General features: G+C 37.8%; 1 protein-coding gene across 1 annotated transcript in view; it reads left to right on the top strand.

Moving 5' to 3' along the window:
• The first annotated feature begins 13,394 nt into the window (after positions 1 to 13,394).
• Positions 13,395 to 15,068, top strand: part of LOC126161678 (UDP-glucose:glycoprotein glucosyltransferase) — a 142,294-nt gene continuing 140,620 nt past the window's right edge. The window contains exons 1-2 of the mRNA XM_049917683.1: positions 13,395 to 13,554; positions 13,729 to 13,977. Coding sequence (XP_049773640.1) covers positions 13,752 to 13,977 — 226 coding nt within the window. The 5' untranslated portion in view covers positions 13,395 to 13,554; positions 13,729 to 13,751. The remainder of the gene's footprint in view (positions 13,555 to 13,728; positions 13,978 to 15,068) is intronic.

The following is a 15,068-nucleotide window of genomic DNA, read 5'->3' as shown; positions in this document are numbered from 1 at the left end:
TGTCGAATTACGTCGAAAAATCTACCTTTCAAGTTGAATTTCGTATAATTCGTACCACAAAGTGAAATATGGTCCCCACATACATATTCCGTATCTTATTTTTCGTCTAAACTGATTAAGTATGTACATACATAGTGCTGCGTGCTACATATTTTCCGTTATACGTTTCACATAATTTTTCTCAATAATGTGCAGGACTGTAATTTCGCAACTAAGGCCCAATCGCTTGCCTGCTGCTCATCTGTCATTTCCACTGCAGAAGACGCGAGGGTGGGGGAGGAGAGGGGTTGCAGAGGTCAGTAGACCACACACAGCGTGCAACTTGCAACACTCCAGAGAGTCCTCTGTCTCTGTGAATAGTGGACGGCTTTTTTTCATTTCGCTCAATCACTTGCAATATGCCGCCGAAACAGGAACGAGCTCTTGATACTCTGATGATAAAATAATGCAGTAAATTCTTCTTGTGGTTGACAGTGGAGATAAGAGTAAAGCACAGGTTGCAGGACACTTTCAGACATTTAAGTCTACTCTCTCATCGATAATAAGTTCGAAAGAGAAAATAAAGGGAAGTCTGGCAAGCTGTTCACACAGTGGCAACAGCAAGCACACGGGACCAGCCAGGATTCCCTGTTTGAATGGTACAATAACGTGCACTCAAAGAAAATTCCGTTATCCAGCGCCAAGCTTCGAGAAAAGGCTCGAAAATCGCCCAGAAAATGGGAATTTCTGGATTTTATTGCTCTCAGTGCTGTGGCGTTTTCAGAAGGGGCATAAAGTCAGTGCCTGTGGGGTGGAATGTAGAGTAAACGAGGAAGATGCCAATGGGAGATCATGGGAACTTCAATCCAAGCAATCTATTTTTTGTATCACCCATGATATGTGTTTTCTACAGTATGTGGACAAAGCTATGTCTTTTTTATAACTCGATTCCTGACTAAACAGTACATGTCAAGGGCGCGAAATGTCATGGAGGAAAAGTCAGGAAAGAGAAATTGATGGTCGTCTCGTGCTGAAATTCTGATGCTTCTGAGAAGTTTAAACCGTTAGGGATTGAAAAAATACAAAAATCCAAGGTTTTTTTGCAATGGAGATTGGATAACTAAATCTTTCTTCCATAGGTGTCTTTTGGAGGTTCAATAACAAATGGCTGCGAGGAGGATAACTATTTTGCTATCTTTGTACCATTATTTGGCACATCAGTTCGATGACATGGAACTACCAAACATAGAATGTGTCTCCTTACCAGCTAACATAGTGCAGCCTGCAGCCATTGGATCGATGAATAATTACCTCAGTGAAACGTAATTACAGATGCCAGCTTATTAAATGTCCTATCAGTATGATTGAACTATGTGAAACAGTTCCACACTGGAATGTACTAAAAGCTACCTGCGACATATCTGCTGCTTAGGATGGAGTTACAGCTAACACCATAACTAATTTTTTAAGAAGGTCTGGATGGCAAGTGATAACATCACTGAAAATGAAGAAGAAACCAATAATCCAACATCTGAACTTCTTCATAATGCAGATACAACTTTGGATTCTGATGCTGCTCTTCTACAGGCGCACACCCACTATTATCATCCATATTTGCTCTCCTAGTACAGTAGACCCTCGTTATTTTGAAATTAGATAAACTGCATTGGCTATTTTTTGGTCGTCTGAAATGTTGTTAAACGAGGATCCATTGTTATGAATTTCCATGAAGGTTCATCGAACAACTAATTGGAATAATTATCAAATTGAGACGTGTGGAAAGCTCAAATCAACTTGCTGACATACTGACTAAACCACAAACTTGCAAAGTGTTTAAAGTATTAAGAAGAAAATAATGAAGGAGAAGTAGTGAGAATTAATTGCCTTTCTGTATTTTATTGTTATATGTTATTCAAATTTCCATGTCTTGCTTCTTGTCCACGTTTGGAGTATGTGAATATGTTATTTTAAAGTGTACTCCTTTAAACCTCACCAAATACACTAATAGAAAAAAATCCGAACATCAAGAACGAGTTGTGCGAGATAAACGAACGTTGGTAGGCATGTTTCTATATCTGAAAGGTGATGTCTATTGAGATATCGTCCCAGTTATGTGAGATTGGCGGTAGTAGTGAAAAGACGTGAATGCAAATCAGGTTTGCTTAAATACGCATTGCAACGGTCGTGTGCTTTAGTTATCATTGAGTTTAATGAGTAGTGAGTTGATATTACTCAAGAATTCCTTTAAGACGATGAAGACGCCATTATCAACAGCTCACTGAATATGAGTGAGGTCGTGTAATAGACTACAAAGAGTTGGTAAAAAGATTTGGAAAGAATGTAGCCACTATACATGATTGCTGACAGCAGGGTCCAGGGTATGTACAGTCGCAAGAAGACAGAGTTCCAGATAGCCACGTGACACAATCAGGAGGAAAGACTGCTTTACAGAGTGTTCACCAATCTCCAATTGGGCATGTATAGGACACCATTGTCATCCACAACGAACCCAGGTCATCCTCAACCAGCAATGTTAATCAATTAAAAACGTTATCTACACAAACATATTCCCAAAATTTCACTACTCTACATTAATTATTTTCCATCAGTGTAGTTAATTACGATTAAAACCAGAATTTATTAATATCACTGTACATTGTACTTGGCAAAGTTCTCAGATGGGTATTTAATTCCTTTTGATTCTCTATAAAGTTCTCAGTTCCTTGAAGGTCTCATTTCAGGCCATCTCTACAGTGACAGATTTTTTGCAATTTTGTTTGTTATATTTGACCTGGTAATTATCACACTAAACGAAAATCAGGCGACAATATCATCAATGGTTGAGGGTTTTCACACAAGACCAGTGGTTGTCAGACTTTGGCCCATGGGCCACGTGTGGACAAAACCAAGTACTTGTGGAGCATGAAGTTCTCAGCCATATTTTATAATAATATGCATCTGGCAACTAACAACTACCACCAAGAGTTTCTCAGGAGTATAGTTTTCCCACTTAGTGAAAAAACAAAACTACTTAAAAGACATTACTGTTTAAAGATGAGCTAAATTTTAACTGATGTTGGGGAATTTAGCTGTGAGCTAAGTGAAGCTGGGTACTTACATCAGGGCATGGGGATAAGAAGCAAAGTGACTGTGTGGTTAGAGGATGTTTTATGTCCATCTTCCAGCACTGACAAGTCATGGTTATACTTGACTTAAAATGATCAGCCACTATGGTATAAATTTTGACTTGTAAGTAAGATGTGTGCATGAATATGAATTACAGAGATGACAGTCTCATTTTGATCTATTGGGGTCTCATAAGATAGATTAACAATTAATAATAACATTGGTCCACATGCACCCCAAGAACGTCAGTATTAGCTCTTGAGCAAAAATGTTTGACTACTGTACACCAGATGGAGCATCAACAAGACATCAGGCCACATAGCCCAGAACTAAATGGTGAAAGTGAGGTTGTGAGAGACCATCCTTGATACAACAAAAGTACGGTATTGGAATTAAATAACTAACAGTGATAAGGGTTATTAATGACCAAACAAACCTTCATAATGAATGTTTTTGATAAACTGTGTATGGTAAATTGCTGAGAAGTGCAACAACATTTCAAAACATCAGCATTTATTTGCTAGCGAAAATGTAGACATACAAAAAACATTTAAAACGAAATACATAGAGACTGTTTATCTTATCCATTATGGTTTTTCCCACATAGGTAATAACGTCATAAGCAACTGTTGGGTTGGGGTTGGGTTGTTTGGGGGAAGAGACCAAACAGCGAGGTCATGGGTCTCATCAGATTAGGGAAGGAAGTTGGCCGTGCCCTTTCAAAGGAACCATCCCAGCATTTACCTGGAGCGATTTAGGGAAATCACAGGAAAACCTAAATCAGGATGGCCGGACGCGGGATTGAACTGTTGTCCTTCCGAATACGAGTCCAGTATGCTAACCACTGCGCCACCTCGCTCGGTAAAGCAACTGTATTTTTCCTTCAATAGAGCTGACTTTTTCGTTTGATAAAAGGTTATTTAATGAAAATTGCTTCATCAATTTATGTTCTTAATATATATATATATATATATATATATATATATATATATATATATATATATATATATATATATATATATATATATATATATATACACTCTTGTCGTGATGTTGTAGGGCAGATTGTGCTGAGACATAAATGTTAAGAAAAAAAATGCGATACGTTGCGCCATTTCCGAGATATGTAGCTTAGAAGCTAGTCAATAAGGTCGTTTCGCGCTCAGATTCAAACGGCCTGCGATGGGTAGTGTTGCCAAATGTATGTTTCATCATGTTGTAAGCATATGGCTATAAGGCTACGTATTAAAGGCTGTGGCCTTATTGGGAGGCATGGTTTGGGGGTAGAAGGCTAGGCATGAGAAATGCAAGGTCCCTGGTTTGACCCCCAGCAGGATCGTTATTTTATTTTTATTTAACCAATTTGTTGTTGTTTGAACGTTTATGTATGAATTTCATTTAGTAAAGGATTTGTACAACATTTATTTACATAAAACCCATTGGCGATGGGCACAAGTGTGTACATTTATTCCAACAGGTACAGCATCCATAACGTTCAATAATTGCTTATGATTGCATTGGACAAAGGTCTAATAATATGTAACTGTTTGGACATAATTATAGAAAATCAGTAAAACTCATACATAGTCAATAGCCATACTTGTAACAAATACAGGGAAAATAATGATGAAAAAAAAGAATACAACTGATGTTTTGTCAGGTCTTTAATGTAACAACATAATTTCCAGGAGCAAAATGTAACAATAAATCTTCACAGTAGCTGCTCAAAGTGTCCTCCTCCAACCTGATGGCACGCATTGCAATGCTGCGTCATGGAGTCCACAAGCTTTCTGAATCAAAGGTTTCCCTGATTTCATCAAAGGCTAAAATTATCCTTGCAAGAAGCTCTTCGATTGTAACTACTGGGATCGCGTAGACGATTTGTTTCACATGCCCCCACAGATAAAAGTCTAATGGCGTCAGATCTGGTGAACGAGCTGGCCAGGGAACTGGACCACCTTGGCCAATCCACGTCCTGGATACAACGCATCTAAATGCTCATGTACCGCAGCAGGGAAGTGGGGCGGTGCGCCATCATGTTGGAACCACATTCCTTAGTCTGTTCATTTAAGTGAGGGGGGGGGGGGAAGTAGAATGGGATTCACCAAACAATCGCCCACGATACCTGCCCAAATGTTTACGCTAAACCTCTGCTGATATGATTTAACGTAACTACCATGCGGGTTTGCGTCCGTCCAAATGTGGCTTTTTTGGGAGTTGAATGGTCCTTCTCTGGTGAAACATGCCTTGTCTGTCCACAACACCATCCTTTCGAAATGCGGGTATTCATTACATTTATTTAAATAACACACGGAATATTGGTAACGAGATGGATAGTCCCCTTCCACCACATCGTGCACCTTCTGTAGGTGGTACGGAAATAGGTCTTTGTCATGTAGGATGTCCAATACCACAGCGTGCGAAACCTGTAGCGACAAACAAACGGATAAATTTTACCATGTGTGGTTTGCAAGCATACATTTAGAGCCGGGCGGAGTGGCCAAGTGGTTAAAGGCGCTACAGTCTGGAACCGCGCGACTGCTATGGTCGCAGGTTCGAATCCTGCCTTGGGCATGGATGTGTGTCATGTCCTTAGGTTAGTTAGGTTTAAGTAGTTCTAAGTTCTAGGGGACTGATGACCTTAGAAGTTCAGTCCCATAGTGCTCAGAGCAATTTGAACCATACATTAAGAACATATGAATAACTTTACTTACCCCCAAAGCATTACCAATGGCCCTCGAGCTGGTACTAGGTGTTCCAGTAACCGTATCGAGAACGTTTTCTTCTAACTGAACGTTCCGTACATAGCGTTCTCCTCCAGCGTCAACATTTGCTACGGCAGAACTTCCGGTCTCCCTTAACCGTCTATCAATCGCTACGAATGTATTCGCACACGGAATAACGCGGTTGGGAAATCTTGCATTGTAAATGTTGCGGGCCTCCATTCCATTTTGACCCGCAGCGGCGTATGCTACATGCATATCGGCGTATTCCTTGAAGGAGTACCGATGTCGCGCCTAGTTACCACTATGTGTGTGTCAAGCCTACCTCCGTTGTTGTTCTGTCACACCTGCTTCCGTGTACCTTCACAGCTAAGTCTTCCGACAAAGATCTACTACATACGTACGATTCCCGACGGTGATCGAATAACAAGCAGATAAAGGTTCACTACACAGTACGAGACGATTGGAGTCGGATGTTGTCATAGCGTAAATGGTACCGCACGGAATTGCTGACTCCTTGGTCCTGGGTTCGATCCCTGCTGCAGGTGAATATTTTCCCGTATTTGTATTTGTATTGCTCTCTTGTTCGGTTTCAGCAAACCACATGGAGAATACGTTTGGCAACACTGCCCCTTCCAGGCTGTTTGAATCTGAGCGCGAAACGACCTGATTAGCTAACTTCTAAGCTACGTAACTCGGAAACAGCGCAACGTATCGAATTTTTTTCTTAACATTTATGTCTCAGTACAACTTTCCCTACAACATCACTACAAGCGTTTCGGACATTTTCTGACCACCCTGTATATATATATATATATATATATATATATATATATATATATATATATATTTGATCTGTAAGTGTAAACTTATTTAGGTTTTACACTAACTGAATAGCACTGGATTGGTATATACAGGGTTATTACAAATGATTGAAGCGATTTCACAGCTCTACAATAACTGTATTATTTGAGATATTTTCACAATGCTTTGCACACACATACAAAAACTCAAAAAGTTTTTTTAGGCATTCACAAATGTTCGATATGTGCCCCTTTAGTGATTCGGCAGACATCAAGCCGATAATCAAGTTCCTCCCACACTCGGCGCAGCATGTCCCCATCAATGAGTTCGAAAGCATTGTTGATGCGAGCTCGCAGTTCTGGCACGTTTCTTGGTAGAGGAGGTTTAAACACTGAATCTTTCACATCACTATGCGTGAAACTTGCCCGCACACGTTCAACCGTTTCTTCGCTCACTGCAGGCAGACCCATTGATTTCCCCTTACAGAGGCATCCAGAAGCTTTAATCTGCGTATACCATCGCCGAATGGAGTTAGCAGTTGGTGGATCTTTGTTGAACTTCGTCCTGAAGTGTCGTTGCACTGTTATGACTGACTGATGTGAGTGCATTTCAAGCACGACATACGCTTTCTCGGCTCCTGTCGCCATTTTGTTTCACTGCGTTCTCGAGCGCTCTGGCGGCAGAAACCTGAAGTGCGGCTTCAGCCGAACAAAACTTTATGAGTTTTTCTACGTATCTGTAGTGTGTCGTGACCATATGTCAATGAATGGAGCTACAGTGAATTTATGAAATCGCTTCAATCATTTGTAATAGCCCTGTACATAAATCCAGTACATACAGTATATACCAATCTAGTTCTATTCAGTTAGTGTAAAACCTAAATCAGCTTATGCTTACAGATAACAGGCTTCTCTTACAGAAGAATGCTCAATGGAAAAATTTATCAAAGTTTTAATGGAATTTTTGCAATTTGTCATGAAAAAAAATCAAAATACTAGAGCAAAAACTAAGTCAATGCAGAAGTGTGATATACACTATTATGCCATGGGTGAGCTTCATTGCCTCTCATTTTGTGCTGTTGACACCTGTTTGAACGCCATCATATGAAAAACATTGTGGAAAATTTTAACGTGATGTTCACTATCGTTCGATCAAGGATAGAAAGTATAAAAGTGATTGACAAAATCGTCAAAGATAGTTTAGAACTTTCCAGCATCCTAATTAATAATTACTTGGCTACAGAAAAAGTTAAAGTATGGAAGTAATATCGGAGGAAGTCACCAGACCACATGTACAGATAGCCCAAACCACTCCATATTTTTGATGCCAGAATCTGAAGAGGAAGTGACAAAGGTTATAAACTATCTAAAGCGAAAGAAATCTGCTGGGCTTGATGAACCATCAAACTATCTAATCAAGAAGGTGACAGATAATTACTCCACTATTGGATATTATCAAATGCTATTTGTGTATTGTGTAAGTTCACATATTCCAACAGATTATGTACTATATGAAAAATAATTGTGCATTCACTAGACTCGCATGCAGGAAGACGACGGTTCAGATCCACTAGGATGGTTCCTTTAAAAGGGCACGGCGATTTCCTCCCCTGTCATTGACACAATCCGACCTTGTGATCTCGTTGTCGATGGAACGTTAAACCCAATCTTCCTTACTTTCATTTTCTTCAGTTGTGCATTATGTAATTGCGTATATACTGTGCAGGCTATGATACATATTTTCTGTGTAAGGTATTATATGTATATATTGTCTACTGCAATGACGTGTTGTGTGTTGTAAGTATTCTCTACAAAAGGTGATTTAGGTATCAATGAAAATTACAATTACAGGTGATTAAGTCGAAACTGGTAATGATACCATTTATGTTCACTGAAGCATATAGAAATCTTCACTATTTGAGTTTTCGCCATTTTCTCTGTTTTTCCCATTGTCGCCCGTTGACTGTATATCCAGTATGTTATTTGGATTAAAAACATTACGTTTTATTTGGCGTTATCTGTAATCCACGGGAAGCACATCGTATTCTTCTAATATACAGATTCAGATTCTTTATTAGTCATTCAGCATTATTACATGCAATAGACTTCGTCAGTTCACTTAACCTATTAATTTTATAAAATAATTTTTTACATATTTAAGTTGATATTGCGCATTTCTAAAAATTCTTCTAATGAATAGAATGGATTAGTTAACAAGAAGTTATGAACATTGTCTTTAAATAATTTGTCAGGCTTGATTGACCCATTTTTAGACAATTTGTTATATATTTTAATTGCCATATACTTATGACTATTGTTAGTTTTAGCTAATCTATTTTGTGGCAACAGCAGAGAAGTACACGTTCTTGTATAGTAGCCATGCCTTTCATTTGTTACACTTAAATTAGGTAGTTCAGCAAGTATGTAGTTAACACTGTCAAGGATATATAAATTAATTACTGTTAAAATTCTATATTTAATGAACAATGGTTTACAATGTGTTCTATTATCTACCTTAGCCATTACTCTGATTGCTTTCTTTTGGATCACCATAATTTCATTTATTTTTCTGCTGTTTCCCCAGAGTATTAACCCATACCTTAAAACAGATTGAAAAAAGGCAAAGTACGCTGTCCTTACATACTCAAATGTCACACAACACATCAGTCTCTTCAACAAATATATAACTCTTGACAACCTAACCACTATGTGATCAACATGAGAGTTCCATGTTAGACTGTTGTCAAGTACAATACCTAAAAACTTTGCCTTTTGTTTTTCTATTTTTGTAGTCTTTGATAGACTGAACCACATATTCTGGGTATTTTCCTCATTTAATAGCAGACCATTGGCATTAAACCATGATATTGCATTTTCTTTTGCCAATTTCATATCACTTACAAGGTTATCAAGTACATGGTTTACAGATAGAAAAGTTGTGTCATCTGCATACATATATGTCTTTACATCTATATTTCCTGGTAAGTCATTTATGTGTACAAGGAAAAGAAGTGGTCCCAATTTAGATCCCTGTGGCACACTGTGATGAACCTCGAGTATGTTTGACGGATGACTTCCTGAACTCACCAGCTGCTTCCTTTTATTGAGGTATGATTTGATGAGTTTTAAACTTTTATCACATATTCCATAGTACTCAAGTTTAGAGAGCAGAAGTGAGTGGTCAACCCAGTCAAAAGCTTTGCTTAGATCACATAAGGTTACATGTGCGTGCGCATGGTCCTCAAATGCTGCTAGAATGTCTCTGACTAAGAGCTCTATGGCATGTATAGCTGACCTTCCTTTTCTGTAACCAAACTGTGATGCACTTAACATACCATTTAGTTCTAGGTACTCATACATCTGCTTATATATTATGCCTTCAAAGACTTTTCCTAGTACTGGAATTAGTGAAATTGGTCTGTAGTTTGCAGGATCTGATTTGACACCCTTCTTAAAGACTGGAGTTACCTTGGATAGTTTGAGAGGATCAGGAAAAAACCCTTCTATGAGACACAGGTTTATAGAATATGTTAATGGTGCTGCAATGTAGTGTATGATTTCTTTCAATAGATTGTTTGACATGTTAAAAATATCTGTAATGTATGAATTTTTCATTTCTTTGACTATTTTAAGAACTTCATGTTGGTATACCTCTTTGAAGTGTTTCAATGATGATCTGGCCCTATTATGATTTAGGTTTGCTCTCTTCAGATAATCTATACATGTTACATTGGGTTTACTGGTCAGCTTTTTGATATCATCAGCACAGCTTACAAAATATTTATTGAATGTATCTGTTGGTATTGGGACTGTCTTGTCAAAGTTTCTGACTTCACCTTTAACAGTATTAATTACTGACCAGGCTGTTTTGCATTGGTTTCTACTATTTTTTGCGAAATTTGTGTTGTATCTTAGTTTCGCCAATTGCAACTCTTTCTTATACAGTTTCTTAGTGATTTTTTCGAGATCCTTAATTTCATTAGAATTGTTTACTTTGGCAAGGCGCTGCAGTAGCTTATTTTTTAGATTCTCCAGTTCTTTGGTGTACCAAAATTTACCCTTTCTTGTTTTATGGTATTTCTTTTGATCAAGATGGGCTTTTAAAATACCTGTTAAGTAATTGTGGAATGTTTCATAAACTGTTTGGGCACTGGAATCACAGTTTTGAAATAATTTGTCCCAGTTTGTTATGCTTAGCTGGTGTGTTAGTTTTATGAGATTGTGTTTTGTTAATATTCAGGTATTAGATTTTTGTTAACGTTTGTGCAGCCTTGCTCTCATCCCCTTTTATAAAATGTCTTAACTCTACTGTTAACATGGAGTGGTCTGAGAAAACAAATTCCTTTACCTTGGTAGAGTACATATCACGTGCACAGTTGACAAAAGCATTATCCAAGCACGCTTGTAGTCTTGTTGGTTCTGAATTTACATGATGGAAGTTGTGCTGCCTTAGCATATTCAGTAACTTATTTACACTGGGTTCGTTACATGTTACATCAAAGCTTGAATTAAAGTCTCCCCCAATTACAGTTACATACTGTTTCCATTTTGTTATGTAGCAGAGTACACTGTCTAAATTATCTAAAAAAGTTTTATCATCTGAGTCAGGGGAATGGTAGATACATACTATGATAAGTTTCATTATATCACATACGATCCCGGTAGTTTCAAAGTGTTTCTCTATACATGCCAAACTAAGATCTAGTTCTCTACACTATATTTCATTTGAAACATAGATAACAGTACCACCATTACGGTACTGAGATCTGCAAAAACTGTTTCCATATTTATAACCTTCTGGTACATAGTATTGTATTTGTTCTGGTTTAAGCCAATGTTCTGATAGACATAAGAAAGAATACTTATTCTGTGGCAATGACTCCTCCAGAATTTCAACTTTATTTTCAAGACACTGAATGTTTAAAAATAGGATGTTGTTGTGATTTATCTGTGAGTTAGCAGGCTGGTTTTTCACATTTTTATTTTCTTCTTGGCTTGAAACCATAAAAAATTATCACTGAATGACACAGATGTATTTTTCCTTTGGCTCCTCCTTAAGCGTTGCTGTGTTGCTGCTCCAGTCGTTGTTGGTTCTGCTGCTGTTGCTGCTTCTGCTGATAATGATGGTGCTGCTGCTGTTTCACTTATTCCTGGTGTTTGTTGTTCCATAACTGCTGTGCCTTTCTGTGAATTATTAACATTTGGAGTGTTCACTTGCATTAATAAAATTTCGCATTTGTCTTGGAGCGTTGTAGCTTCACTGACAGCTGATTTCACATTGGAGTCTACAGGATACATTCACTTCCTGTCCATGAGAGGTATGACTTTTCTATCATCACACTGCACATTTGAGATTTTATTTACAAGTTCTAAATTTTTTGTTACTGTTACGTTTTTTCCAAGTACATTTAGATGGGAACCATGTGTTGTGTGAAATCTTTTCCCTAAATTGCTGATGTTCACAAATGTTACATTTTCAAACCGCTTGCAAATATTTTGCATCTCTTTATTTGCAGTTTCAATTTCTTTATTTACACAGGACCATTCTATCAAGTCGTAACGGTGTGGCACTGAAAAAACAATAACATTTGTTCCTCTCAGCTCATACAGTTTTCTTTTTAGCGAGATTAAGAGATCGTTTTTTTCGTTCCTAGCTATATCATTTGATCCCGCCAGGAAGATGGAGAAGACCTTTTTGGTCAATGAGGGAATTTTTCTTGACTAATTGACGTAGCAGCACTGAATTTTGCTCTTGGTTTTATTGTACAGTTAAAACTAAAATTCTCACTGCTTGTACGCCGAAATTCAGCGGCTGTATTTCGTCCTTGGCTGTCGGCATACAGTTCAATTTTACCTGTACTTGCTGTTCCGAGATTACCTGTTTTCTGCCTATCTTTGCAGTAAGCGAAGTCTTGTTTGGCACTATTTATTATGTCTTTTTTGCTAACACATGTCGATATTGTCTCAGTAGAGCAGCTTAGAGGTGGAAGATTTTTCGTGAGCACTTTCGCATATGATCTTTTACTTAACTGCTGCTGAAATGTTCCATGTTTTACCTTATTCACAAAGTCGTTTGGTTTACCACATGGTACACTCGCACTGTTAACTTCACTTTCACAATCCGTAGTCGAAAGAGCTTGAAAGTAATTTTCGTTCACTATATTTATGTTTCTTTTGCCGTTTTCTGTATCTTGTATTATCTGTTTGCGTCTTTTGTACTTCACTTCCGTCCAATTCTCCGACATGTTCGTATTTTCATGGCGCGAGTTTTTCATGTTCCGTTCACTTTTTTCTTCTTTAAGTTTCTTGATATCCATCTTCAAGAAATTGATAATAAATTGTAAACTAGACACCCGTTCGCTGAGCTTTGTAATTTCATCCTTACAACTATCACAATTTTTCTTTTTCACGGCAAAATTCACACTTTTTCTCGTACATGCACAACGAATTTTTACACTAGCCGCCATCTTGAATCACAAATAAACATATAAAACATAGCACGTAAAAATGCATGAAAACTGTAATTCAAAGCAATTCTCTTAAAAATCATCAAATTCCGGGGATTTTTCATCCACAACGCAAGACATTTAGGTTTCTGGAAGCTTACGTTGGCAATATCAACTTGGCAAGCCAGTATTGGATAATGCACACAACAGGTTAACCAACGTGACAATGCTGTCTCATAATGTACTATTTTAGCCAACTTCTAATTTCGAGGCTGCAAATCCACAACACTGACTTTTCTCAGTTGGTAACGCCGCAAGTGCTGTAGCAGACAGAAGTGCATGGTACGGTGTGCGTGTGTTGGGAAGTCAATGAGAAGGGGGTATAGATGTACGTGTAATATGTGAATTGGAATAAAAGGCTGTATTGTCTTGGTTTCGAAACAGGATTCGTTGCGTGATTAAGTTGGTATTGATGAGGTTAGTTGCAACTTAAGGACTTGTTTATATTTCTAACGTTGTAGTGTCACCGGTTACTGTCATCATGCGTAAATAAACATAAAAATTACGCTTGTGGTGCCACACAGAAATCACCTTGCGGTTTTAGAAGTGTCGCTGCTTACGTGATATGCTAATAATTAAATTATTTCACAGATTCAGTACATCGGCGGAGGAAGATGAATTTTGTTGCGCTTACCGCCTTTGTTTACTGCCTTGTTCTTGGAGCTGGAACCACTGCCAAGGAAAAGAAATCAAAGTCGGTAACGACATTAATAGATGCTAAATGGGAAATAACTCCCCTTGTCCTGGAAGTCGCGGAATATTTGGCCGACGAAAATGTGGCATATATGTGGGAATTTATCGATTCCATTTGTGGAATGGATTTGCCACTTTCAAATATCAGTAAGTTAAGCTTTTCCATTATTTTTCTATTGTAGCCACAGCGTCTACAGCAGTATTTAAATTATATTTGATGAAGCTTTTTTGTAAACCGTGATGTCTTGCGTCGTCTTGAAATGATTTGAAACTGATTATCATTTCTTTATGAACATTGCAATATTCTCATTATGTAGTTGTAGTAAAATTTAATCCCCCCGTCAAAGTTCATGTTTAGGCATGGGACAGTTGCAGGAAAATAACAGAAATGAACCATTGTGCAGCACAAGCTTTGAAGTCAGTATAACATTCGAAAGGGAACGTTTCCTTAACCACTGTAGATGATTATTATTCTGTCTTATTTTGCAACAGTGTCTTAATAGTGGTTATGCTCTGAAGATACTAAAGTGAAAGGAAGAAATTGAAGAATGCAGTAAGATTCGTTACAGCAACACAAGTATCATTACTGAAAACTACATTCATTTCTGAAGTTGGTGTTTAATGGCAAACACCTTTGGCCATTATGAATTATGCAAACCAATGTCAGGTTGAGAGTAACTAGTGCTGCCAGTCTCATTTACTGTGAGGTTTGCACACGTCCAAGGAACTAGAATAAGACATGGAAATAAATAAAACATTGTGAGTTATAATTTTAGTATCCTCTCCAGGATCTTAAGAATTGTGCAATGTTCTGCCTAAGGTGAAGAAAAAATATCTTTCGACCTTTAAGTGTGCAAGCTGCTGAATCATCCATTAGTGTGCCATTTATGGCTCAGGGGAACCACAGTAATTATTGCATGTAGGTACCTATGGATCTGGATGGGCATTCCATTAAGCCCTCAAGCTGTAAACTAGGACTGCCATATTGTTAGATAAACCAGTGGCTATTCAACTAGGTATGAACTTGGTAAATTTACCCTGAAAAGCTCTTAAAAATAGTAAATTAACTGCAGAGAACAAATTTGTGGATAGTAATAATCTTTAAATTGGGTATCCTGGCTCATCCCACCCCACCTTCCCACCTCCACCAAACAAATTCAGAGTAACCTCATTCTGAATGGATAAAGAATAAAATTTGAGTGTATATCTGTGTGGTATTAGATGGAACTGCTGTTTTA

Source organism: Schistocerca cancellata, chromosome 2, assembly GCF_023864275.1.
Source record: "Schistocerca cancellata isolate TAMUIC-IGC-003103 chromosome 2, iqSchCanc2.1, whole genome shotgun sequence".
In the NCBI taxonomy this organism is placed as follows: Eukaryota; Metazoa; Arthropoda; class Insecta; order Orthoptera; family Acrididae; genus Schistocerca; species Schistocerca cancellata.
Note: the sequence above shows the minus strand (reverse complement) of the source record. Positions and strands in the feature narration are given on the sequence as shown.